This window comes from Halichoeres trimaculatus, unplaced genomic scaffold (assembly GCF_033239565.1).
Source record: "Halichoeres trimaculatus isolate MK-OKI-2021-1 unplaced genomic scaffold, fHalTri1.1 fHalTri1_scaffold_5, whole genome shotgun sequence".
NCBI classification, from domain to species: domain Eukaryota; kingdom Metazoa; phylum Chordata; class Actinopteri; order Labriformes; family Labridae; genus Halichoeres; species Halichoeres trimaculatus.
Window position 1 is genome coordinate 11,468,490 of NW_027437183.1, and position 27,514 is coordinate 11,496,003.

At 40.5% G+C, this 27,514-nt stretch overlaps 2 protein-coding genes across 2 annotated transcripts; one reads left to right on the plus strand and one right to left on the minus strand.

The window, feature by feature from the left end:
- Positions 1-1,910: 1,910 nt before the first annotated feature.
- On the minus strand, positions 1,911-27,499 carry pi4kab (phosphatidylinositol 4-kinase, catalytic, alpha b). Its single transcript, XM_074669783.1, has 54 exons — positions 27,312-27,499; positions 26,188-26,304; positions 25,552-25,645; positions 25,100-25,188; positions 24,930-25,002; positions 24,587-24,849; positions 24,381-24,447; positions 23,693-23,841; positions 23,537-23,602; positions 23,344-23,440; positions 23,048-23,239; positions 22,848-22,948; positions 22,550-22,679; positions 21,416-21,545; positions 21,224-21,319; positions 20,956-21,139; positions 20,338-20,441; positions 19,954-20,122; positions 19,816-19,866; positions 16,052-16,160; positions 15,501-15,637; positions 15,262-15,395; positions 15,095-15,177; positions 14,936-15,006; positions 14,729-14,853; positions 14,553-14,634; positions 14,227-14,310; positions 13,788-13,877; positions 13,357-13,476; positions 12,379-12,471; positions 12,132-12,288; positions 11,916-12,043; positions 11,648-11,806; positions 11,266-11,417; positions 11,049-11,156; positions 10,832-10,959; positions 10,305-10,463; positions 10,120-10,199; positions 9,815-10,014; positions 9,169-9,259; positions 8,053-8,220; positions 7,780-7,833; positions 7,553-7,673; positions 6,554-6,683; positions 5,292-5,435; positions 5,138-5,208; positions 4,939-5,045; positions 4,743-4,847; positions 4,518-4,643; positions 4,290-4,410; positions 3,404-3,563; positions 3,228-3,317; positions 3,069-3,152; positions 1,911-2,982 (listed from the first exon to the last, which is right to left on the minus strand). Exons 1-54 carry the CDS (start codon positions 27,408-27,410, stop codon positions 2,931-2,933), a joined length of 6,294 nt encoding a protein of 2,097 aa, XP_074525884.1. The 5' UTR covers positions 27,411-27,499; the 3' UTR covers positions 1,911-2,930.
- serpind1 (serpin peptidase inhibitor, clade D (heparin cofactor), member 1) lies at positions 16,540-19,270 on the plus strand. The gene is made up of 7 exons (XM_074669786.1): positions 16,540-16,585; positions 16,760-17,027; positions 17,349-17,992; positions 18,118-18,266; positions 18,396-18,520; positions 18,611-18,755; positions 18,852-19,270. Exons 2-7 carry the CDS (start codon positions 16,768-16,770, stop codon positions 19,041-19,043), a joined length of 1,515 nt encoding a protein of 504 aa, XP_074525887.1. The 5' UTR covers positions 16,540-16,585; positions 16,760-16,767; the 3' UTR covers positions 19,044-19,270.
- Positions 27,500-27,514: the final 15 nt, after the last annotated feature.

Below are 27,514 nucleotides of genomic sequence, written 5' to 3' on the forward strand. Positions count from 1 at the left end.
CTAAGTATTGAACTAGTTTTTTTAAACCTCCTAAAGTTTTGGGGCAGAATAATTCAAAAATATGTGTCTATGTATGAGCTGCCGTTATAAAACTTAAAGTCTCCTTCTTTTGACTGTTTTTGTTCAGGTCTTTTTCCTGAATTATACTAAGGATACCATAAGATTTTACGCACAGGGGTTTGAAGCAGTCTGTGTTTCTGGATCATGTGTTTCCCAGCCACAGAAACAAGTAAGCACATGCCAGGGACCATTTAAGGTCCTGCTCCTGTCAGGGGTCAAGATCCTCTTCATTTATCTGTTTCTGAAAATGCTTGTAGGTTCGCTCTCGTAACCAGCCCGACAGCAGTAATCCCTGATATCATCCCAGAATTACTCCAAAGTTTTGTGTGTTGTTCAAAGAGGCAGCAGCCTAAAAACAAAAACTGAACAGGTGATTTGGTTTGAGTTTAGATTTAACAGCTTCTGCTTTAAATGAATGAGATGAGTCAACCTGAAGAGCTCAGACAAATTGTTAAGCATGAAATGCTGCCACCTGCTGGATGTAAGGGTAAAACAGTGTTGAGGCGCTGCAGATGGGATTGGGTTTGCCATTTGTTTGAGATGTAAAAGCACAAAAATAAACTACAATTAACTCTGTTTTTACAGTGAAAGAAGCACTTCTTGACATTTAAAAAATCTCTGATATTTCTATTTCCTTATTTCTCCATCTGTTGCTCAAAGTCTATTTTGTTCTTCTGTTGTTATTGAAAATTTTGATGTACAAAGATTCTTTTGAGCAGTATTTTGAAGACCACTTCATTACCTGTTCAGGTTTCTGTCCCTCCTTGGCCTGCTGTGGTCAGGACAGATGTCAACCTGTCAAAAATAAGAATGGGGTGTTAACGTTTTTGGCCAGTAGTAGCCTGGAAGTTACAGAACCGGGAAAGCTTTCAAACCTTTAAATGTTTAACATCTTACACTTAGTGCCCCGCAACCTGGAGGATATTGCAGTAGTTCAAGATGTGACTTTAACTTTATTAAAGAAAAACACGAACAAAGTAATAGATGATTACACAAAATTAATGTTTTATTTCCTCTACAGAGATCACATTCTAGTAGGAACTTATAATACAGTCTACATGGTAAATGTAGAAACCTTTGGAAACCTTTTTGTCTTTAAACAAGAACACTAAAAACATTTAAGTCTACATGGTAGTATAACAGAACTCAACAAATGATAAATGTATTGATTTAACACTCAGGTTAAGATAAACATTTTCTAGATAAACAAATATAATTTACCAACCTTTTTATGAAAGTCAAAACTTTTTGAAATTATAAAGGCTAATTTGGCCATTTACCACAAGTCATCCTGCAGTAAAGCATCTGAGAGGGCACACCATAACATTTTATACACAGGAGAGGCATTTATGGACCAGTGCCTGTGTTTTTGAACTTGCTGTTTTCACTCACCTCCAGCATTTTATTCTGTAATTTATTTGTTTTATTCATTTTAAAGTATTGTTTTATTTGTTCTTTTAATGACATTCTTTTACTGTACCTATTTATTTATTGTGACGTGTGCTGCAGACATCCTGGCCAGGTCACCCTTGCAAAAGAGATCAAGGTCTCAATGGGTTTTTTATCAGGTTAAATAAAATGGAAAATGGAGAGGGCATCTTATGAGGTTTTGTTGACTACAGGGGGCATTCAAAAGGGCACTGTCTCTGTTTTTTGAGGCACAACAGCACCAGGGAAGATGACCGCCCACCAGCCGTTAGTGCACCACTGACTGTGGGGACTGAGTGAGATCTGGTTCAACAAAACCCAATTAAATGTTACCGATTTTTCTAAGACACCCATCACAGATGTAAGGCACTCAAGCAGTCACAATAAATTATTGTCAAAAAAACAGCAGACGCAGAAAGAAGTTGTCTTTACATTAATAGATCTTTATTAGATTTCATATCCTCTGCATTCTCATTCAAAAAGCATGAAGATAGAAAAGGAGACAGAAAATGAGTTGTGATTATAAATATACAAAGAGAGGCAAAGTCTTTACAATCAGTAACACTACAGAGAGGCTAAAGCCGTATGAACATGGGGCACAGCACTCTGGATTACTGAAACAACTTTCACCATAAGCTGCATCGGAAACAGGCTACATGGTTGTTAATGCTCAACTTCATGCAACTGCCCAACATTCAAGCTTGGTTTGACCTTCATTCACAAAGATTAGAAAAGTTTAATTTATATGCATGAACCCCCCCACCCCTTGTCCCCACCCTCCCCGCTCTCCTCGCCCTTTGGCAACGTTGAATAAACAAACTCAGCCCCAGTGTTTCCCACAGCCGAGGTAACTGTAAAACACAGACTGAGTCACTGCATCAATAAAATCAGTCATCACCTTTAAATACGAGACGAGTACCATGCCACAGGTCAGACTTATCTGACTGGTCCATTGAAAGAGAAACACAGTAGTACAGTCAAGTACAGGATAACAGATTAGGCCACATTGGTCAAAACTGAAACCGATCTACTTCAGCTACTTCAAGTATCCATCCACAGCCCGTCTAAAAATCAACAGCTTTAAGAACCCACATTCACTAACGGAGAGTTTAAAATTTGGCACAGACTCCAAAGATTTTACTGAACGTGCAGGATAGCAAGAGTTTTTCTCCAAGTGCACACAAGTCAAGATGCTAGTGCAATAATAATTAAAACAAACAACAACAGGATTGTAACATAGTATAATAAATAAGGCATAAGAGAACAAATTTAAAGGAAATACAAGAAGCAAAAGCAACATCCAACAAAGTGCAACATCCAACAATCAGCAGAAGTAACAATCTGTAACCATAAACATAAACAAAGGCACTCACACATACATTCGTTCACTTACATACGCACCAAGTACCAGCCAATAAATGCACATGCTGAGGCACCAAAGTTTAGTACGGGATCTGGTTTTGGTAATACTGGATCATGTCGTAGGTTTTACTCCTGGAAGACAAAATCAAGAATGTGAATAATTCCTCCAGGAGACGAATATGAGCAGGGTGTGTGAAGTTTTTAGGTTTTGTGCTGACCTGTTGCTGAGGAAGCAGTTCTGGATGACTTTGATGATGAAGGAAGCAGCGTCTTTCTCGCTCAGGCCGGGGTTAAATCGCTGCCTGAGTGTTGCAAAGAAATTAAAATAAATAAAAAGTAATAAATGCTAATCAGGCTAATCAATACACTTCACTTACTTGAGCAGTTTGATGGTCTGTCCTCTGAAGCAGGGGAGCCCAGTGTCCAACATAAGTGTAACCAAAGAGACGACTCCATCCATGTAAGGCCTGATCCACAGGAAAAACTCTCAGTGTTACATACGCCATTTCACTTCATGTAGAGGGAATCTGCTTTATTATTCCCACATGCTCACCTGACAGCCAGGTATCCCCTCACACACATCTCCATGAACCATTTGAAGGGAGTTGCCTCCATCTTCCCACCCATGATCATCACCATCTCATCAGTGAGCTTGATGTCCGGTTCCCAGCCGAGGTTTCCACCAGGAGAGCTTTCAAACATGAAGCCAAAGTCTGGAAACACACAAAGACAAATGCAGGAGCTTGTTGTTTGAGTGCTGACGGAAGCAGACCATTTTTGTTGAAATAAATTGGAAAACATTATCATGAGAGAATGGATGTTATTATTATTTATTTGCCTACTTACTTATTTACTTACTTACTTATTTATTAATTAACTCATTGGCTACCAGCCATTTTCCGAGCATCTTGGATGATCTTTAATGACCCACAGAGTAACATGTTCTTTGACTATGTAAACACTTAAACCTCATGAGAAGAGTACAGTTTCCTCTTTCATGTGCTTGCTTCATGTTTTTAATTAAAAAAAAAAAATACTTTCTTGAAACGCACTCATCTCGGGCGCTCCATCCTTTGATCCACTTCTGTTCGAATGTGAGCAAGCATGAACTTTTCTGACTTGCAGCATCTCACCATGTCTCTCTCATCTCACATCTTCTCCTCATATCAATGCGAATCCCTCATCCAAAGAGCACACCGCTCTCACCTACAAGCCTGATACTGACTGACAAGCTGCCCCAGATTCCCCCCCCCCGCGCGCTGAAAAAACATAATTGACTTCTACAGACGCAGTAAACATTTGTAATCGAATTGACATCTATAGATGTCAATGGCAGCCAATGAGTTAAGATGTTTTCATCCTCTGGTGTGGTACAGCCATGAAGCTACATCGCAGTCACACACCATTACCCTGTATTAATAAATGTACACACTACACACCGATGTGGATGAGGTGGCCCTGGCTGTCCAGCATGATGTTGCCATTGTGTCTGTCTTTAATCTGCAGCAGGAAGAGCAGCAAGCTGTAAGCAGCCATGCTGCGGATGAAGTTGTACCGAGCCTAGAAAGAGGAGTGATGGAAGAATCAAGAGATTGTATTTCAATATTTGCAAATGTGGTGGATTCTGACTGGCTTGGGGCCTGGTTCAGTTTTGGATACTTGTTTACCTTCTGGAACGCCAGCGTGGATTCATCCCCGTACTGGTTTCTGAAGTAGTCGTACATGCCAAAGTCGGTCTGTCGGCCCAGCTGGTCACGAGACTTACAGTCTGGGATGCACTCAATCACTCCGCACTATGGTGAAAAGTCAAAAACAAGAGAAGGATATGTTTAACAGGTAAGGTTAGACTGTCTGTGTTATCATAACTGAGAGACAGTTTCTTATGCACTCACTCCTGGAGCTGTGGCTACCACCCTGTAGGGGAACACATATAGATCCAGACCTACAAGTTGAAAGATGTTTTTGAACAAGCTGATGATCTGAAGAGCCAGCATGTCCTGTAAACACAATTCAAACAGTTAATATGGTGAAATCAAAAGAAATATAAAGATGATTTATAGGGGGAGGAGAGAAGTTTAGAACTAAGACCTGACGACAGTCGTCTCCCACTTTAAAGATGGCCGCCTGCCAGCAGATTCTCTTTGCTTCCTCTTCACTTTTCTCCCCATCAATAGAATCTGAGCGACACTGCATACCTGAGAAGAAGATTTTAGTAAAGCTGATCATCTTTGTGCACATTAAGGGACACATTGTTCAGTAAAAAGGGGAATAAACACATTAGCAGTACCCTCTTTTTCCAGCTCACTGACGCCACATCTCCTGACTCTAAACTTGGCCAGGTAAGGAGCTTTGGCAGCACTGGGTAAAATGAAACACACAGCTTTTATAAATGTTTTATTGCTGTTTAAAATATAGAGTGTAAAATGGCATTTTAGCCCCACCTTTGCATGGGGGTTCCAGATTTGTAGTCTATGTCCAGAACTATGGCCTCCGGATTGCTGGGCAGATAACAGCCTGGCTGAACTTTGATCTGTGACATGGCTTCCAGACAGGCCCGCTTCCTCTCCTCCCCTTTGGGAAAGGGTCTGATGAAGACAAACAAAAACAGCTTAGGCACAGAGTTTTACATGTAGAACATGCATGGGTATCTCACTGAGCATCAGACCGAAGGTGACAGTCGGGCTCTGCTGTTATTCACAGAGGAGAGTCACTTGAGTGAAGCGTGAGAGAGTGAAAGCCAGGGGACAGGACAAGTTTCTCCCCTGGACAGACACAATTATCACCGTAATGAGGGCTGAGGGGAATTTTGTCCACCCCTCGTGGGCTAAAAGACACTCAGTGAGAGGCAGTGATAATGGGGCCTGTCAGAGCAAGGCTCATCAGCTGCAGGGCATACACTGAGAGACAGGAAGTCTGGGGCGAAGGGAGGCAGAATTTTCCATGCTGGTGCATAATCTAAGACATACACATCCACCAGTGGTTAAATGAACTCACACCAGAGGATTTAAGAGATGAAACCAATGCTAATACAGTTCAGGAACAGAACAACACTTTCTGACTCAGGGGAGATCTTAATTAACACCTTGAGCAATACAAGGGTGATGTTTGAATAAAAAGTTAAGTGTGGTTACTTTAAGGCCTATGGTAACATGAGCTTTGCATATTTCTGGTTTATTTGGTAGGTGTAGGAAATGTGTTAAAAATTATCAGAATCAGAAATAATTTATTAATCCCTGAGGGGAAATTGCTTTTCTGTTTCTGCTACTCCTCCAAAAAGTTAAAAATAGAAAGTACAAAATAAGGAATTGTAAGATTTGAGAAATGACAAGTATAAGAAAGGGGAAAAAAATGGAAGGACAAAAATGGAAGCATTAATGCACTTGAAATTGAATACAACTATAAAATGTAATTAAGAAAATATATATAAGAATCAAAATGTGCGATAATTGATGATAGTTTTCATGTTTTAGCACATCAACTGAATGCAGCACTTCCTGTTTGACAAATTGTTCAAAACATCTTTTGAAACTCTGGCTCTGGTTGATTTTATTATACCCTAAGCAAATTTCCTTTTACTGACTTTAACCAACTTGCACTAATGATGTCAGAAGAAATCAACCTTAGGGTAAATGCATCAGGAAAATAGAGAAACTCCAACAGTCACCAAAAGAGCAAATCAGAAAATAAAAGGTATTGTTCATACTTGATTATGGCTGACACATTTGTGATCTTGTTGAAGAAGTCAAACTCTCTCTGGTAGAAGTCTTTGGCCGGGCCCGACAGAGAGCCGGTGATTTCCTCCACCATCTGCTCCAGCAGCTCACCGATGTCAGCTGCATGGAGAGACAAGCTCAAAGGGTTAAAGATTTCAAAGTCCTGTGGTGCGATTGATTGATTGTTTGATTTGAATTTTATTTTTATTGTGTCATGCATATACAATATGCTCAGCCCAACGGGTTTACAAGACACTATTATTCAGTCATCAGGTTCAGGGGTCATTGTAGACATTCATAAAGAAGAAATAATAACTTCACCTAGTTCACATAATTCACAGTGTCTGTGTTCCTCCTGGCTGTTTTTGAATCTGCCAACTTCAAGAGCAAGTGGGAGGATTCCTGTTCTCAATTGAGCAACTACAGATCTTTGACTTCTTGTTAAATTAGCTGTTACATAAGAATAATGGCCATAATTGTGTTGAATTTGGATACATGTTCTTAATTTTGCCTCTAACAAAATTTGATTCTACCATTTTTGCTCAAACTTGGCAACAAGTTTCTCCCTAATCTTGTTCAAACTGCAAACAAGATTGTTTCGGTAGACATACTGTAATTCTGTTTCCTCAAAAACAGAAAGGAGTTCCGTAGCCCAGGGAGTGTTCTGCGTTTTACTAAAAATAAAAATCTTCTATTTAATCCTATTTTCTGTTATTTTAATAAATCGGTTCCAAAGTCTGATCATTTCGCATTTTCTCACCATTGATCCAGGAATCCAACCCATGTCACTCTGAGCAGCTAGAATAGGTGCAAATTTATGGATACCTACAAAATAACGTATTGCTCTGTTTTGAATGTATTGGTGTGAATGAGTCAAAAGTCCCTTTTACATTGCGTGTTCAAGATATGTCAATGTGTGCTTCATGGACATAGTGACAGCGCTGCACAAGATGGGTTGAAAAGAGATTGTGAAGCTGAGAATGACTTACGATCTTTCTGATGTGCTTCTTCATCCAGGTATATGTTGGTCTTCATGTTCCAGATGAACTGGTGAGCCAGGAGCTGAGACTTCTGAGCGGCCCACAGGATGTACTCTCTCACATATCCCATCTACATCAAGTTGCAAAAGGAACGAAGGGACACAAAACATTTTTCATTAACCAAGGAACATGTGAGCTTTTCAGTTTTCAAATGATTTGTAAAACTTGACATTTACCTTGTCATATCGTAGTGCTTGGACTATTTGAGGAATGTAAAATAAAATGGCATCCTAGACACAGTGGAGAAATATGTTAACAATGATACACTGCTCTGTGAATCACTGCACTATTAAATCATAGAAGATGTCAATCATTATGTAAAATCAGACTGAACGGTGTTTAAAACTGCACACTTTTGGAAAGACAAGGTTTTATTGACAAATTAAGTTATGCAATATTTAAAACAACGGACAGCTCATCATGTCTGAGTGCTGTAAATTTGAACTTACAGGAGGAAAGGATCGAAGCACTTTGACCCCGTATTGGGCTGTTAGGGGGTGAGGAGGGTACAGGGAGGAGAAGTAGGACAGTCCAGTCGGGGGATCTGCTGGAGCCCAGCACAGAATGTGGCTCAGCTCTGGGGAGTCAGCATCTATTGTGTGCCAAGTCACCAGGAACTGTAAAAACACAAAAAATGAGCAAAGAATATAAGAAAATGATTCAAATGATTCAACAAGGCAGCCATTTTCTTCTCACTGTACAGTATGTAAACACAGGATCAATTATTCTGCATCAAACATTAAAACAATATGATGCAAGGTGATGACCCCGAGCTTGACAGTGTGCTAACTAGCCTCCAGAGGATGCTGTGTTTAATACTTAGTGTATTACCTGTGTGTGGAATAAACAACCATGAAATGTCAAGAAGGATGAATCGCTAAGTTATGAAGCCTTTTGGGAAGGCCATGCTGTGCCTCACTGCGCCTCTCCTCAAGACTAATACGGGACTCATTAAGAGTGAAGTCAGGTAGAACTAAATGAAAAGGACGTGAGGAAGCTGGAGGGAATGAGATGAGTTCAATAACACACCAACAAGTGACAAGAATACTAACTTATGAAACAACAATAGTGTGTGTTAAACTCTTTTTGTGATCATCACTCTAACAGTTGTGATAAAAAAGTCAAAATGCTTAATGCTAACGCTAACTTGCATGACTGGATTTATAGCTGTATTAATCGGCCCAGAGGAGCTTTACATCAAACATCTTTACATCAAACATCTTTGCATTATTTATGAAAAACAGAGGAAGGAGGATAAAATACAAAAGCAAAAACAAAAGAAACATCAGAAGTGAAGTGACAACAAAACAACTGAACTTATTGCATTTATGGGCTAAGTTTTCATGAAACCAGCTGTATCCCACATGCAAGAGCGGATTTGGATCAAACAATATTTAAGTTCCATTATGCCAGTTTATTTGACAAAGGAGAAGAAAACTCTAATTGATGTTTGCCCCTTTCTCCTAATTTGATCCTTATCTGCTTCAATTTAGTCCAAAGACCCAGTAATAATAAAAATGAATTAAAAAACCTTTTTATTTGTACTGTTAGGTAAAGGCTCTCACCTTTATAGCCTCTGGAACATCACACACAGCAGCCGGATCCATTCGCACAAGGCGAGTCACTTCAGACACAATGGCCTCTGTGTTTTTAAATCTGAAACATAAATATACATGGTGCAGGATGAATGAATGATCTGTTTAGAGGAACATAAATATAGGGCATGAACTTGTATGTACACCCACTGTGTTTGAATAAAGTTGGTATTTTATCAGGTCAACAAACTCACTTCACCCTTCTTTCAAATAAGAGAGATCACTAATCTTTCAGTCAATTCACTGAGCCATAGTGTCTTTTGTTTGACTTTGGGTGTATGTAAAATTCAAACTAAATGAAAGAGAATAAAACCCTTGAGCTGCGGTGCAGTTGTTGCACATTAGTTATCAGAATATTATAGATTTGATTTGGTGATATCAACAACAACTGCATTTCTTAAAAATGTGTGCTCTTGGGGTTTAGTATTATTTGATCTCTTATACTTTAAAAAAAGACAGGAATGTGCAGACAGTTATGATTTTAGGGTTTATAAACCTCCTTCTGAAGCCTTTTGGGACACAACAGCCAAACTTTGAAATTTTCAATTCATCAGATTAAATCTTTTCTAGTTTCTAGTTTCAGTTCAAAAATTATCTTTGTCTGTGCTGCATTAACCTGGCTGGTAGCTGCAGGCCCAGATAAGGTGCAATGCTCCAAGCCAGGTTGACGTTGTCCTTCCACTGTTTCTCTGTCAGACTGATGTATTTTGACCTCCAGTTGGCGATGCTGGTTTCCACGGACTGTTCAGTTGAAATAGCCAACTCCTGTGTCGACAACGGGTTGTACCAGATCGTTAGACGCTCAATCTCACTGGCCTGAAGAGAAACACACAGGGAATGGGACCCATCATGATAGAAGAACATGAAGACATGTAAAAGTATAATGAAACATATTATGTATATCAAATTCAATGCTTATACCAGTAAAGCCAATAAAAGAGTTCGGCGTTTCATGTAGTACTTGTGCAACTGAGTGCCTCTGTTGCTTTTTTTAGAGAGTCCTGAAACAAAAACATTAAATCAGAGCTTCACATGTCAGAAACATGATTACATCACAGAGGATTTTTTGAAATCTAGACTCACTGTAAGTGTTAAGTTCATCTTACCTGATTTCTTGGATATTGTGGACATCCCGGAGGACAGAGGGTATGTGTTGATCCATCCCTGAGCCACCTGCTGCCTTTGGCCAACAGCAGCATCGAGGCTGCTGCGGCTGTCTGTCACTGTCACTACAGACAAGCTGTTCACAGACATGTCCTGAGGATCTACACAAAGAAGAGGCTCTTTATCAGTCCTAATCACAAATAATTGTTCATCATAAAGGTCATACTGAAAAAGCCTGCAACAGAAATGTGAGAGGATACTCCGATAAACTTCTAATCTACAACCTAGAACTCCCAAGATCAATAGCCCTGGTGATATCACCTTAACCACAGAAAATGCAATCTAGGCGTTTCAGATTTCATATATCTTTAATGACTAAGTAACACTATAGAGAACTATTTAGCGATGCTGAAGGGATGAAAATCAGCCATTACAGAGTAAAAGGCTAATGAAGAAATGAACTATAGAATGCAAAGCAATTCACTCATTTTCACACACAGATTAGGTCACTGTTTTCTCTCTCCTGTACCTGGAGGGACCAGCTGGTTGGCAGCCAGATATTTCTTGTCAGACTGCAGGCTGGCATAGAACTTGATCATGATGCTGATGTCTTCTCTGAGCCTCTTATCGGCCTGAGTGGGGAATTTGGGAGCGACACTGCACAAAAACAGAGTAAACACACACATTTTGAAACCACATCCCAGTTAAATCTTAACGTTCACATTTTTATTTATTCATTTTTTTACCTGAAGTAGTCGAAAGCTGTGGAATAAATCTTCTCTCGGAGCACATTTCTGATGGTGGCATTAGTCACAACATCCGCATGCAGAAGAGTCAGACCCAGGGTCAGCAGTCTGAAACACCAACAGTGATTGGACAAAAGTCTCAGGTTCAGGTTTTCGGTATTCCTCACAGCTAATCATTTCAGTATTCAGAATTAAACCAGTTGACGGGACACTATACCTGAATCTAGGTCCAATAGCTGCAACATGTCGGTTAAGGCTGCTTTTTGGCCCTCCGACACTCAGAGATAGAGATCTCTGCAAAATGGTGGTGAAAATCTCCACCTGGTCGGCGCTGCTGTATTTGGCTATCTCAAACCTCTGCACCAGAAACTGATGGGGGAACAGCAAGAAGAGGAATCATGCTAGGGTCCGATTGATTGAACGGTTTTGGAAATTAATTTTCAGTATGTCTCTTTAGTGAAGCATCACAACATGTTTTTTTTTAGACAAAGTACATGATCTCTGAATTCTGATGTTTCAAACTCCAAAGTATCAAATGTAAGGGCCGATAAAGCCGACAAGAAATCAAATACAAAGCAGTCTGTTCACAACTGACTGACCTCTATCCAGAGGAAGTGAGGGATGACGTCAGGCGCACAGGGTGCAGGTTGACTCTCCTCAGACACAGCCAGCGGGCCGGTCTCCACCTTCGCCTCCGAAAACAGACCCATCTTCAGCTCTACTGTCATCTGCCAAGCTCCTGCCATCTCACGCATAAACTGAGCAGATGGAAAAGGATGTGAGAATTAATTCATGAATCGCAAGTCACGACACACAAATTATTAACATAACTTATATGACTTGATGAAAAGTGATGCATAAACATACGGGCACTTCCACCCCGTTGTGTGCAGCCAGCAGCCATTCCCAGCAGGCGATGGCAGTTTCCATGCCGTGTTCTGTAAACATCTTCAGAGGAGACCAACACAGATGGTGCAGGAGCAGAGGATCACAGTCTGAAAGAAAAAAATTACCATAACTTAATGTTGACAAAATACCCACCAGCATCTCTGTCATGAGGCAAAATGAGGCAGAGCTGCTCACTTTTGGTGGTTATTAACAGAGCAGCCATCTTGAACATGGCCTGGGTGAAGGCCTCTGGCTCTTTTCTGTCCAAAGCGCTTGTCATCTGAAGAATCATCAGCTTGTTGAGATCCGACTGGCTGTGAGTTGCCTCAGAGAACTGGATCATACCGGCGACCTGAGGCAGAGCATATTCAGACAGGTATGAATCACTCTGTGCAAAAGTGAAACAAAACAAGATCCTCATTGATTGGAAACAACTCTTCACCTCTCCTGTGTAGCGGTTGCGCAGGTTGAGTGAAGCCATGAAGTTGGAGTAGTCCTTCTTCACACAGGCTGGTCTCTCTGTCAGCTGGGTGGTCTAATGAAAAACACAGTTTAGAGGCAACTTGAAGCCACACAGTCTCAGGCTGGGAAAACAGTCACGTAGTTGTTTTCAAAACAACGTGGTTAAAGTTGTTACACTGCTGGATAAAGTGAGGGCATCATGCCTGAGCCCTGTCTCTCTGTATTAAGTGATGGGACCAACCTGAGGGAAAGCAGCCTACGGTTGGCCACATGGTGGAGGACAGCCCCAGCAAAACCAGTTAGCCAAATGGGCAACCAGCAACCAACCCACCCGTCCATTGCAGGAAAGAAACCAGGTAACCAGCAAATCCGTAAACCAGCCAAGCAACCAGGTAGGCAGTTCGGAGCGGTTTAATAGAGACAAAATACAACAAATGTAGCAAATGAAAAGACAGATACAGCAGAATGCAAGCCACACGAACACACAGATGCAGAGCAAGCAAAAAAATACCACACAGACAAGTAAGCATGCGCACAGATATACAGAACTGTTAACAACTTGGCAACAAGAGTCACAGTGTTTACAGAGCCACAGAGTACACACAGATTAAAACACAACAGAGATATATGGCACTACAGTCAGTATAACCCAACCACCAATGCTAAACCAGTGGTCAAAAGCAGTTATTGTCAGAAAACTGTTAATAAGCACAGATAAACAAGCCTGAGAGCCCAGCAGCCTGGAAAGATTTTGGTTTCACTGAATGTGGTCTATTCTTAGAAGAGACGAGGTGTTTAATGAGTTCTGAAGCATCTTCTTTAGAGGACTTTGAAATAGATACCACAGCCTTTTGTTGGGCATTCTGTAGCGGTTATGACTTCGTAATTTCAACCAAACTAAAATGTATTTAGGGAATGTGCAAACACTGAGGTGTATCAACATGTGTGTCTGACTCACGCCCAGTGTAGTGCTCTGTCTGTTGTAACCGGCAAAGTGCAGTATGCTCTCTGTCGCCATGGCCAGGCCTGTGTGCTGGGACAGTCCTGACACCCAGTTCTGATGCTTGTTCAGGTACTCCTGAATGAACCAGGAGAGAACAAAGGAGGCAGTAGTGAAACAAAGAGAGGAACTTGCCTAATTAGTATTTTAACCCAAAAAATAGTTTATTTATAACTCCACAGCCAAAACCATTCAGTGTATAAACTACTTACAATTGATTTAAGAACATGTTTTTCTTTTCTTATTAAATTAAAAAAGAAGCATTTGTTCAAACAGAATTACCTTCAATAATAACTTGTATCTTGAAGCTCTTTGTAACTGAATTTCCTTTCCTTTCTTCAAATGTCAAGTAAAAGCTCTCTTCCCCTTTAGGAGACTTAAGAACTGACCTGTAAGTGGGACTTGGTGACCGACGGAGCCCATTTCATCGCCTCTTTCAGGATCTCACCACAACGGGCAGCAAAGTCCTTTACAATGTTCTACGAAGGGATGTAGATAGTTTGATTATTATGGAATACAAACATTTTTAAAAACAAATGGCCTATATTTAAACAAACAGAAAATGTCAGGACTAGGAAGACTTTACATTTACAGAGTTCACACCCTGTGTTATGGGAATAAATGCAACATTTCTGTGGTACATACTAAATATCCAGACATGTTAAAACAATGATTGCATATAAAACATCCTATACATTTGATGACAAATAATCATCTAGCAAGGCTTCATGAACAACCCCCAACTAAACAATTAACAGGTTATCAGTGTTTAAAACTAATGCTAAGCTGCCCTCTAGTGGTCATACCTGTAATAGAAGTCCAACTCACCTCTCTGGCCTCGTATGTGTCAGGAACCGTGATCCTGTATGGCGTATCTGGAATGTCATAGTACGGCTGATCCTTGTGGATGTCCTGAAATAAAAGGAACAGAAATATGTGAAAGTGAGGCTTAAAGCCGTATCTTCCCAAACACCTTCCTGGGTTTGTCAACTAACAACTCAACAACAACCTCAACATGTTATTTCACACCTCACTTTTTTTTTTTGCTGTGATTCAAGTGTTAGTCTAACTCAGCTTCCCACTTCATAATGTTGCTCATAGATCTCACACCATCAATCTGGTGTTTTTTCACACCAGCCTTGTCTGATGCTTACAGCACTCAGTGAGAGTGAGAGAGTCTGCAAGATGTCCAGCATGGTCTTCAACACGCGACCACTCCAAAGCAGATGGGGGAATCTGCAAGAGGTAAAACACAAGAGGAACACTTCTCAAACTCTACATTATGGGAATAAATGCAAACTGATGGATTTCTTGAATGATCTACACTCACGTCTCTGCCAAACCAGAAAGGTATTTGTCTGCCACTCTGCGGATCCTCTTGTGCGTGTGGTTGAAGTTGATCAGTAAAAACTGGGCATGTCGCTCTAGCTCCTCCTCATGCTCTTTGGTCTTAGGCTAAAATAAAAGTTTGATAGGTATTCACTGACACTGAAGAAAAATATGTACAGTCACTAAGACATCTAGGTGTGTGACTTACCTTTTCTGCCATCATCTGTAGGAAGACATCAAACACCTTGTCACCAACGCAAATAATGCACTGCATCATGCCTGCAGGAATAAAACAGGAGTTTAAAAAACACAGATATGCAGAGGAGAGAAAGTAAAAGACATCAATGAAAAAGCCTGAATCTTTTACCAGATTTGTCTTTCTGGATCGCTTTGTCCTCAAAGTACCGAAACATGACCTGGAACCGATCAGGATCATTGGATCGTAACATCCTGAAACAGCCAGACATGTTACAAATCTTCACAACACAATAACACAGTGCATAAAAACTATTCAGACACATAGTTTTAACTGACCTCATGTATTCCAATCTGTAGACTGAAAGTAAGTATGTGGACATGGCGAAGTCTAGCTTGTTAATAAGGGCAGATCCTTCAGGAGGAGGGTCCAGGAGATTGCTGATGGTCAGCCGTAGCTCACTCAACTCAGCCTGGAAGATGCAAATTGACAAAGTTCAAGGACATTGTAAGCAGTTTTTACTTAAAAGTTATTCAGCCAGCTTACTTTGAGTTTAAAAAGGACAAGAACAATGTACCGGTGTGACTGTGTCATTTTTCAGGGCTGAGTTGTATTGTAGTTCAGAGCGAAGAGGTTCTCCACTGGGGAAAGTGAGTAGAGGAGACTTGGTGGCGATCTCGCACACGCCTTCATACCACTCCTCCGGCCAAAGTCCTGAAGAATCAAAATATATGTTCAGATACGCAGGGAGTGACTACTCAGTAATAATACACATTGGTATAATAAATTCTCTCATTGAAATATATCATTAAGACTCTCAAACAGCTGTTTTTGTTACACTTGATATACTTAATACTGAAAATAAAAACCAACCATCTACCTTTATCTGATCAATTTTACACCCTTATCACACAGTTAAAGCACTTTTCCCAATGTGGAGTTTATTAACATGCTTAACTAGTTAGCAGGACATTCAGTCTTTATTGAGACTCCTGCAATAGTTTGAGAAACATGATGGAAAAAAAACCAAAATAATGGATATTGCAGGACACAGTTAAAAAAACATTTGAGTGTATACATTACATACTTCATATGCAAATCCTTTTTATACGTCCATCATTTGCTCACCTGATCCTTCCACAGCAAAGCCCATGACCACAGAGTACAACCAGAAGTCTCTGAACAGCTTCTGGAGACGTGGTTTGGCCTCTTTGATTGGTGGGAGCCTCCGAGTCAACTGAGAGTCAGAACAAATGGACACATTTAAAAGGTGAATAATGTAAATAATTATGAACTAAAAATATCAAATTTTGAAGGAGGATTTTAAAGAATGTTGCAGAAACTGTCATTGAGGAAAATAAGTTTTTGAATAGCGGCACCCTAAGTGGATAAAAAAATTCATGAAACACAAACAAGAACCAAATAATTACCAAAAAAGCCTTCTTATTTGGTAATGTGTAAAGACATTTCAAATCTACTTCACACAGAGCCTGAATTGTGAAGAGTTAACTATTTTAGTCAGTCACAGCACCTTTTGGTCTGTTTGATCTGGTCTATTTGTTCAGGAAGAGCCCACATCAAAGTTCAGTTTTGCATTCAATTCTTTGCTCTTAGTCCTACAAACAACAGCAGCTCAGCACTTCCTGCCAGCACTCAGTTAAGGTAAGACATTTTCAACAAAAGGTCTAACATTTTGGGCCACAAACCTTTTCTATTTATGCCTGTTAAGTCATGAATTGATTGATAGAAGTTTGTATGGATATAATAAACTAAATCTACTGAATACAGATCAAATTTGTTTCTCCACATTGTTGATATCTGTTTCCTCTGCCTCAGCCTTCAGTATGTGGGTCGTCACAGTCATCTCTGTGGCCTGTCTGCTGGTCAGTCCATCTCTAGCTGGGATTAAAGAACTCAGCACTCATTTCACCGACCCTCAGCCAGACCCCAAAAGCTTTGAAGGAGGGACGGTGGATATAGGGGACATCCCGCTGGAGTTCCACAAAGAAAACACAGTCACAAATGACCTGGTTTTTGATGGCTTTGAGGACGAAGATTACATTGATTTTGATAAGATCCTGTCAGCAGGCAGTGACGACTACACGTGAGCATTAACTTTCCAGTTTGGTGGATCATTTCAAAAACCAAATATCAAGAAAGAAGTCAAGCTTAAGCAATAATTATGCAGTATAAAGGAAATTATTTGCACGAAGCAAGCCAAAGAGAGATGATGTTTTTTGTTGTTGTTTTGGTTCTAATATGGTTTTAAAATAATGACCTGGGTTTGATCTTCCCACAAATAAAACAGAAAATGCTGATGTGTATAGACGTGTGTATTGAATGTTTAAGAAACAATGGATGGACGTTTTATGTCAGCTACTGCATGTCTCTTGATAAGTTTCTAACTTTTTCTGTTAATATTCAGTGAGGGGGATGAGATAGACGACATCGCCACACCAGCCCCAGACATCGACATCTTTGCCGAACCCTCCGACCCAAAGATCCGCCGTGCCAGACTCTTACGTCTGTTCCATGGACGTTCTCGCCTCCAACGTCTCAACATTGTTAATGCCCACTTCGGTTTCAACCTCTATCGTAGTCTTCGTAATGACGTCAACCAGACTGACAACATCCTGCTGGCACCTGCTGGGATCTCCATCGCTATGGGAATGATGTCTTTGGGTGCAGAATCAGAAACCCATGATCAGCTCTTCAACGCTCTGGGGTTCGCTGAGTTTGTCAATGCCAGCCATCATTATGTCAACACAACGGTGCACAAACTGTTCAGGAAGCTGACACACAGGCTCTTCAGGAGGAACTTTGGCTACACTCTGCGCTCTGTGAATGATGTCTACGTGAAGAAGAATGTCTCAGTGAAAGATACTTTCCGTGCTGAGACAAAGGCTTATTATTTTGCAGAGCCGCAGTCTGTTGACTTCAGTGATCCAGCTTTTCTGAACAAAGCCAACCGCCGCATCCTGAAGCTGACCAAAGGACTGATCAAAGAACCGCTCAAGAGTGTGGACCCAAACATGGTGCTGATGCTGCTTAACTACCTGTACTTCAAAGGTGAGTGAAAAAGAGACACGCTGTCCTCCACCCACATTCAGATGACTCACAAAATGTTGCAGAATCAGAGAACACTCACGGTCAAAACACACAAACAAACAGGTCACTCTTGTCTGTTTGAACAGGAACATGGGAACAAAAGTTTCCCCAAGAAATGACTTCCTATCGCAACTTCAGAGTGAATGAAAAGACGACTGTTCGCGTGCCAATGATGGCCAACAAGGGAAACTATCTTGCCGCTGCCGACCATGAACTGGAGTGTGACGTCCTACAGGCAAGCTGCCCTGCACTGATTTAAAACTGAAATATGACATCTGAGAGATTTCATGGAATACAAACACCTAAAAAACTTGTTCTCATATAGTCAGATTGGTTAAAATACAGCTCTGTTTTCTTTTTTCAGCTCCCATACACGGGAAACATCAGCATGCTCATCGCTTTGCCAAGGAAGATGGCCGACATGAGGACCTTGGAAAGGGAAATCTCTCCAACTGTTGTCGACAAATGGCTCAAAAATATGACAAACAGGTTAATTTTTAATAACCATTTCCTATTCATTAGATGGGGGGGTGAAGTTTCAAAGGTACACATATAAAACTCTTCTCTGCCTCTCTTTAGGACCCGAGAAGTGATGTTGCCTCGGTTCAAATTAGAGCAAAACTATGACCTGATCCCAAACTTGAAAGAGATGGGCCTCACTGACTTGTTTCAAGAGAGCGGCGATTTCTCTGGGATGACTTCTGAAAAGGTCGCCATGAACTATGTGAGTACCACTTAATCTGATGTTTTTATTTTACCAAGAGTTACTTGAGCTCTGTCAAACTTAATGATCTAACATATTTACTGGTTTCTCCCCAAGCTGAAGCACCAGGGAACCATCACTGTGAATGAGGAGGGCACAGAGGCTGCTGCTGTGACCCAGGTGGGCTTCATGCCCCTCTCCTCCCAGATCCGCTTCACTGTGGACCACCCCTTCCTCTTCCTGATCTACGAGCACCGCACAGACTGTCTTGTGTTCATGGGCCGAGTGGTCACCCCTTCCCAGAGCTAAACTTGACCAAAAAGCCCCTGTAAACAGCAAAACAATCCTCACAGATGATTCATTCAGTTAAGAAGATAATTGTGATTTATCAACTGTGGTATCTGCTGCATTCACAGTTGGATGGTTCGACAAGCATATTAGGGACATTTAAAATCAAGTAATGAGTCTGTTTGTGAATTTAATGATTTACTAAACATTTGAAGTTCTCCTTTTTATTTCCAAAAGTGATGTGAGTCTTTAAGGGGACAGGATGGATGCTTTTTCTGTCGGTGGTTATCATTTTATCCTCGATGATGAGGTTAATAAAATATAACTCTTCTAGACATGAATTTGTTTGAAAATCAAAACCTTCTTTAACAGTAATGCTTGTTTCTTTGTTATATTAGTTCAAACTGATGTAATACATATTTTATACCATTAAATCTATGGAATCTTTTAGCTTAATTCCATAAAAACAGTAAAATCAAAGTTATTTAAATGAGTATATATTTACATACATACATATATTACTGTAAAATAACTTAGAATAATCGTAAATTTAAAAATGCTTCAGAAAAGCTTGGCTGTATGATTGTTACAATGTTGAGAAGTAAACTGCGACACAGATGTTTGTACTGCAGCTAACAATAATTAACTAAACAATATTTGTTGATAGAGTTAAACACTAACTAACTATTTGGAGTTATCTAAAGCACTACAGACATCATGCATGTGGATACTATTTTAAAGCAAATCTTTGATCTGAATTAATGAAAAGAGTTTGTAGAAATCAAATGCTCACCACAGCAATCACAGGAATCAGGACTCCAAGATTTCCAGCACTACTTGACGCCTACAGGAGAAACAAAATTAATTTTTATCAACCTGTTACATTCTCTGGGGTCAAAGCCTATATATATGCATGAATTTAAGCTCATACTTTCAGCGCTGGTCCCTTGTCCGAGGCCCTCTCGCTGGCTCTCTTTCCTTCCAGGCCCAGCTGGACAAACAGTTCTAAGAGGTTCACCATCAACTCATCCACCAGTTGCTCCCCCTGCAGGTTTGCTGCAATGTTGGCCAGAGCATTAATCACTGCCAGAGAGCAGTGCCTGGGGGAAGAGCACAGATAGAGGAAAAGTTAAACACAACTATTCTTAATGAAGACAAATGCAAGACCAGCAAAACGTTTTACTGTTTATTTTTCAGCTGAAGTTGATGTAAAACAAAGTATATCCCAGAATAATCTACTTCTATCTACCCCTAAGGAGCAGCAACACCTGGTGACTCAGGTGACTTTGTGATGTGTGTAAAAACAGATGCTGACCTGTAGCCGTGATCTCTGTAGTCTTTGGTAGCAGAGTAAACCACTGAGCTGGCCTTCACACTGATCTGCTGGAACAGGTTCCACACCTCCTGGTAGATGTATTGCTAGAAAACAGATGGCAGTCAAACAAACAGATGAATGAACAAACAAGGGATAGACTGGAGTCAGACGGCCTTCACATTATGAGAATAAATGCTGCATTATGAGTCCAAACACCAAGAAAGGAGCTGTGTAAGCAATTTGTATTTTCTACAGAAGCCCAGGTCCTTTTCCATTCCTTTGTTAATTGCAGCCTGTTGCGTTCGGGTTGTACCAGCTGTCCAAAATGCCAAATTATGCTCCAGAGGGTTGTAAACTAGAACGCTGAAACCTATTCTTAGTCTCTGTAAATATCAGCCAGCAGGTTTCCAGTAATTACAGCATGTCAGTCCTTCTGAGCAAAAAATAGGATGAGATTGCTTCTATTTATACAGAAATCACTGACGTAATAACATTAATATCAAGGTTTCCAATCCCCTTTCAACTGATCCTTTTTGATTAAACACAGCATTAAGAATAACAACTCAGCCATAAACGAATGAAAGGAAGCGAGCAAAGTGCTTCACAGTGTGAGCTTACATTTCCTGTGATAACCATGCAGCCGAGCTGGTCGATGATGAGAACGTCCAGCTGTGAAGGAGGCTGACAGAACTTCTGTTGGAGGATTTGCAGGATGTGCTCCATCACTTTAGGAGTGTCTCTGAGAGCCACTGCAATGTGGCCAAGAGCCCGAATGGTGTGATCTGGGATCAGATGAGCATCCCTGGTGAAAAGACAAATTTAATTTTTAGAGAAGCTGTTCATTATGGAAAAAATATTTTATTTTCCAACAGTGTTCAGTGCTTACTTATCATTCTCCTGAGAAATGTACAGACGGTTGGACAGACTGGCCAGGAAGGCTTCCACTATCACCTGGTCCATGGTCAGACCAGCTTTGAGACATCTTAGAGAGAACAATCACACAGAGATGTAAAATAAAAGTTGAAAACATACACAGAAATGATTTTTTAAGACCACTGTGGCATGTTTGGGGTCTAACCTGCATATGTTGTCAATGGAAATGTCTCTGAGCTGCTCGTACATGGACGGCTGGTCTTTCTTGTTTGGCAGCACGTTGAAGGTTGACTGAGAGTGCTCATTGGTGACATTAATTCTTATTTCTCCTGTGCCTAAAGAAAGTACAATAACAGAGTAAATTAAATAAGAGGGACAGACTGTTCCACATCTACAATTCCTATCATTAAAAAAGGCAGAATAAAGTCCATTGTTATTCGCTGTGATCCATCAAACAAACAGCTGATCTATGATAAAGCAGGACAAGGCAGAAAGAAACACAGAGAAACAGCAGCAGTTACAAATCTAGCTGTCTGTATTCTTAGCTGGTCATCAATAGTACTGTGAACAGATCAATAGTGAATGAGAGACTGTGAGTGCAATTATCACTGTGTATTTGTCACAGCATTATCAGCAAACACACCACTGTCCCTCTACCTTTGGAAAGTCATTTGTGACCTACTTAAGGAATTAGATTCCTGCTGAATACACTTTGGATTCAACATTTTAGGAAATTATTCTTCTTTGGTATCAGTTTAAACAAGTTTGTTATCATTTATTTCAAAATTTCTGCTATTTCAGACTCACTAGAATGAGTTTTAACCTATTTTGTGACATAATCTATTCCTAAAACAGTCAGACAAAAAGGCAGTGCTCTCTCTGAGAAGTGTTTTCAGATTTAATGAGTATTATTTAGGAGTTTAAGTACCCTGAAGTACAGTTTCCTTTTATTAGCCCAAGTTGTTGTTTTTTGTTTTAAAGATTTATATGAGAGTGTAAATGTTTTATCAGTCTGGATCAAAAACCCTTCACACAGCCTCTGTCTCTGATTAGTTTTGCTGCATATCATCACTTAAGTTTCTCAATATAACACACACTTATTGCTGTCACTGTGATTATGTATGTGTGTGTGTGCACGTGTGTGCTGTAAAACTGTGTTTCACTCTTTATTATCCCTCTTATCTCGTTTATGATGGGTTACTGTGTAAACATTTGAACTGGGGCTTGCCAAGGAACCGCATACAAAAATAGTATTAAGACAACATCTCTAGTACAGTACATCAAATGTTGACAATCTGATAGCTCAGGTGGCTCTTTAAACACAAATCAGCTTATGTACCTGTACTGTACTGGCTGTGATACTTGTACAGTTTTATAAGAACAGGGGAAGGAACCACCAGGAAATCCCTGAGGGAGGTTGTGGCAGAATGAGCCACGACTGGAAACCTCTCACACAGACGACCCAGGCCCTGAAACGGAGGGAAACAAAAGTAATTTTAAGATAATATCTGGGTTGACTTTAAATCAGCACACCTGAGACTAACCTTTAAATTCCATGATTCCATAATGTCATTTGTTATATTTCCTATCTTTCTAAGCAAATACCATAGTCTTCTTTCCAGCTTGTAGTTTTGTACCTGAAGGCAACAGATGAGCAGTGGCATGTGAGCGATGATGACTTTACTTGAAGTTTTCGACTGCAGCTTCTCTGAGAGTTTGGTGCACAGATTCTCTGCTCCTGAAAAAAGAGACACCAGTAGTAAAACGTGATGCAACCACAATATGATAATGACATGCAAACACAGCGCTCTGCTCATGCCCTGCTACAATTGATTACCTTGCTCATCTTTGACAGCCCACACCATGAGATCCACACAGGCGGCGTTGGCCTGACAACGGAGCTTGAGGGGGCTCTGTTCCCCCGGCAACCCCCCTGTATCATGAAGTACCCGCTGCAGCTCTGATTGACTGCTGCTAAATTGTTCCAGTACAAAGTCATGCACCTCTCGCACAAACCCCTGCTGCAAGGCTGACAAACATGAAGACAGAATGACCATTTAGTCCATGAAACAGAAGAAAAATGGCAACGATGGGGGCAGTGTGAAGCAAATTCAGATGTTTGTGCTGTTTTACCTTTCATGTAATAAAGTGTGTCACGCAGCATTTTGAACACGCACACATAGAGAGGATCACTGAAGGTTTTGTAACAGAGGTTGATTCCAGGATTAGCCTTTATGACAAACAAAGCACAAGAAAAAAATCATTTTAGTCGTATCAGCATAACTTTGAGCTCATATTCATCAAACAGACAGTGGCTGTTAAGTACCTCAGTCACTTCCGTCATTGTGGCATCCAAGGTTTTCAAAAAGGAGTCTGAGACAAACCTCTTCACCTGTGAACAAAGCACACAGCTGCTGGTAAACATGCATGGTAGAGGATGGGAGGGTAAAAACACTGTTTGTTAATCATTATGCTTCTGTACCATGTGTAGGAGCTGTCGCAGCAGATCAACAGGTACCTCCACCTCGTTTTCTCCTGCTCCCAGGAAGAGAGGAGAGACAGAGAAACTGGAGCTGACAGTAGAGAAGTAGTAGTCAGGATCTACGGCACTGCTGTCAGGAAGGTAGGCACCTGAAATGAAGAGACCAGGAGACAAACATTAAACAAGTCAAAGGGTATTCGACCAACTCTGTTTTAGGATGCTGTGTGACTAAAAATAGACAATGATTTTTTTGTTACACAACACATAACACACCATAACTCAAGTAATGCAGTTTTAACATAGTATCAGTTTCACATGTAATTTAAGATTACCTAATAAAAATAACAATCACGTCTGACCTTTTTAGTTGAGACTTAAAGTTAGGTTTTGTGTGTTGTAGTCTATAAAGTAGGCTATGTTGTTTTGCTAGTGCATACATATAGTTGGATTTTTGCATTTACATTTATGATGCCCACACACCACAATGAAGCAGCGTGTGCATAAAAACAGACCAGAGGCAATATAAGCCTTCTAAATATTATTAAAATAGCATACATAAATAGCATGTGCATTCTAACAGGTACCCTGTTGTAACTCAAAGCTGCCAGCTCTTAATGATAACGTAGAATGAGCTGATTTAATCTGGGTGTGAATTAAATCAAAGCATCTATTGTTTCTGAAGTTTTACCTTCAAAGTAATGTAGGCCAGGAGCTGTAGGGGAGCAGGGTGAGTGGCCTCCTGGATCTGAAAACACCTAAAAGACAAGAAGTTACAAGTACTAAGTACTCACAAAGTATTAGAGTAAGATCATTTATTGAATTAGAATATTACATATGCAGTCCCATGAAAAGCAAGTTTTTATTCTATGAAGTTGTGTTGAACCATGCACAGACCGGAATAGAAGCATCCAGGTTTGTGCCAGTGGATCTGCGCAGGCTGTCACTTTGGCACACTGTTAGCAGAGAAGATGGCAGGATTGACCTGAAGTCATTGAACGACCTGCGTCGTACTCCCTCTGTTTCCTCTGTGACGCAGCGGGCAGGGGGAGCGTCTTTGGGAAACAACTTGGACAGCAGAGCTTCATCTGTGTTGCTGTAGCGGCCAAATGCTCGGGTCATGCCAAGTAGAGACGGGACAATGTACCTGCACAGGTAGACTGGAGGCAAGAAAGCATCTGTGAAGTTTTTTAAAGGCCTGCTGATATGCATTTGTTGCATTGTGTGTGTGTTTCTGTACCTTTGTCATGATTATCAGGTGTTTGGCACATGTCCTGCAATGCCTGCAAGACCTCCATTATAGTGTTCAAGATCTGAAAAGGAAAAACAGGAAAAACATTACACTAGCAGCAAAGTTTACTGCAACTTTAACACAGACTGTGTTGAATCACTCCTTTTTTTCAATGTCACCTGTTCTCTGGATTCTAGGTCCCTCTGAGCAACATCCGCCAACAGGGTCACCAGGCAAAAGCTGAAGTTTTCTGCGACAGGGAGAAATTCTGAGGAAAGAAAACAACATATGATTCAAGTAATGTGCCACTTAATTGTGTGATGCTTGAAAAACTATGTCAGTAAAAGGGTCACAGATTATTGACAAATGTACAACAGAGGGTTAACAAACATAAAAGCAAGATGAACATTGTTAAGCGTATGTTGCGGTGTCATACGTGGCTTTCATAACAAGCTGAAACCAGTCTCACTGCACTTTATGGATGTTATTGATTTTTTTCCTCGTCATTATATCTTCATTTGCATTCATAATCGATAAGTATGACTGAAAACATCCTTTAGTGCACTGTTAGAAAAAATAAACAAAGACCATTGTAAAACAAAAGGCCCCACTATAAGAGGATTGTTCTTACCCTTTCCTTTCTTCCCCGAGCTCTCTTCGATCCATTGGACCCGTGGTAGCCCTCTCAATAGGCTCAGCAAGTAGGAAACAATTGTGTCTTTGTGCTGCCAGAGTAAAGAAAAACATTACACCACAAATAATTACAGTTACTTGCACATGAAACACTTTTGTTTGCATCAAAAATATGAGATTTTATTAATACATGATACTGAATTAAATCTGGCTCAGAGACAATAAATCAAACATTAGTTTAACACCCGAGGCAAAGCTATCATCTCTACATAATAAGATGGTTAGGGAGCTTTCTACACCGTGTCTCTGTGTGATGAGGTTAGAAGCTTACATGGTCAGCTGCATGTCTAATCACCACCTTAATCAGATTATGAGAATAAGCTTATCACAGCGATAGAGCCCTTTGGGAGGCTGGGAGCGAAAGCAGATAAATGTTGAAATACTAACAATGATCATTTTTTAATATACAACGCTACTGCAAGAAAAAACAACTGTGAACCTTGCAGTGTTTCTAGCGTGATCTCAACTCAAAACTGCCCTCAGATAACATCTTTGTTTCCTCAAAGTGATGATGACACACTCTCACTATGCTGAAAATCTCAACAGCTTGACTTTTCATCTGAGCACCACCCACCTGTAGGCCAGATTCCACCAGGAACACAGCCAGTGCAATTACAGCATCTCTGCGACGCACGTCCAAAGTGAACACACCACGGACTTCTACTGGACACATACATTGCAGTTTTTGGACCTAAAAGAGATGGAAGTTTGTTATTACAGAAATGAATAAATAGATTGTGATAATGAATTTCAGTTATCTAGTGATGCTGAGTTGGGTTAAGAATTTTTGTAGAAGTTTGCATTTTGCAGAGATGAGTTTTCTCTTTGCAAGAGATCTACAAGAAATACAAACTCTACAATACTTTTGCACATACTTCACATCTATGTATTTTTTTCACCTGAGACATTTTGTATTCCAATACTTCATCATACTAGCCTATATTCTGCTCCTTTTGTAAACAGCTGGAGATCAATATTTTTAAATGTTGCATGACATAATGATATGTTGTTGTCCAACATCACAGAGAAATCATCACATAGACATGCATGATATTACACAGCTGCTTAAATCTGTATTTGTTTTCACTTCTATTAAATGCATGCAGTAACCTGGCAGTACATGACACATGGTTTAAAATACATTAAAAGACAACAGTGTTGTGTTTGTTTGTTTTTTTCCATTCACTGCACTTAAATATTTCTTTGCAAAACGCAGCTCTTTTACAAAACAACTTATCTACTGTCGGGCCTATAAATATTAACTGTTGATTTAATAATCTTTGCAACAGGTTTGCCGTTGTCTTGAACAGAGCACACCGCGAACCCTTTCTATCATCTCCCCTGCTCTTCACCCTGCAAACCTGTTTGACTGCAGTGCTGATCAAGCCTGACTACTCTGCCCGTGTGATGCAGTAACAGGCACCACTCAACCAGCGACGCCACTTTCTTCTACAATGCTCTCTTCCTTTATTACAGAGAAAATACTGACTAAAATATCCACCACCCGTCCTTACAACTACATATGTGCTCATGACTGATTAATGTTAGCTTGGGTATCCACATCACTGTCAAAATAAAACAAGCGTCTGTGCGGAAGCGGAGCTACACCCTGTATAAAACTGTTGCTGAGCGTTGCAAACGTTGGCTAATTAATGTTCATATTTATCACCTGGGGCTGATTGTTTATCACTTTCTCACCTTTTCGGCCGGTGCGGGGCGGTGGGCAGCTAAAGAACGGGCCAGTGACAGGACTGTGTTGAAGTAAAACCCTCTCGTACCACCTCCCATAATAGACATGTTTACCCCTACATCAAGCGAGCGAGATTCAGCCAGTAGAGGAAAAAGGCAAACAGCGGCGGCTGGCGCTGGCAAAGCCGCAGTACGGCAACACGGAAGGGACA

Coding starts and splice junctions, on each gene's coding strand:
- serpind1 (XM_074669786.1), top strand. CDS start 16,768: ATGTGGGTCGTCACAGTCATCTCTGTGGCCTGTCTGCTGGTCAGTCCA. Junction 17,993..18,117: donor TAACTACCTGTACTTCAAAG/GTGAGTGAAAAA, acceptor CTGTTTGAACAG/GAACATGGGAACAAAAGTTT. Junction 18,267..18,395: donor TGGAGTGTGACGTCCTACAG/GCAAGCTGCCCT, acceptor TTCTTTTTTCAG/CTCCCATACACGGGAAACAT.
- pi4kab (XM_074669783.1), bottom strand. CDS start 27,410: ATGTCTATTATGGGAGGTGGTACGAGAGGGTTTTACTTCAACACAGTC. Junction 23,441..23,536: donor CAATGACGGAAGTGACTGAG/GTACTTAACAGC, acceptor TTTGTCATAAAG/GCTAATCCTGGAATCAACCT. Junction 10,015..10,119: donor CTCTTTTATTGGCTTTACTG/GTATAAGCATTG, acceptor GTTTCTCTTCAG/GCCAGTGAGATTGAGCGTCT.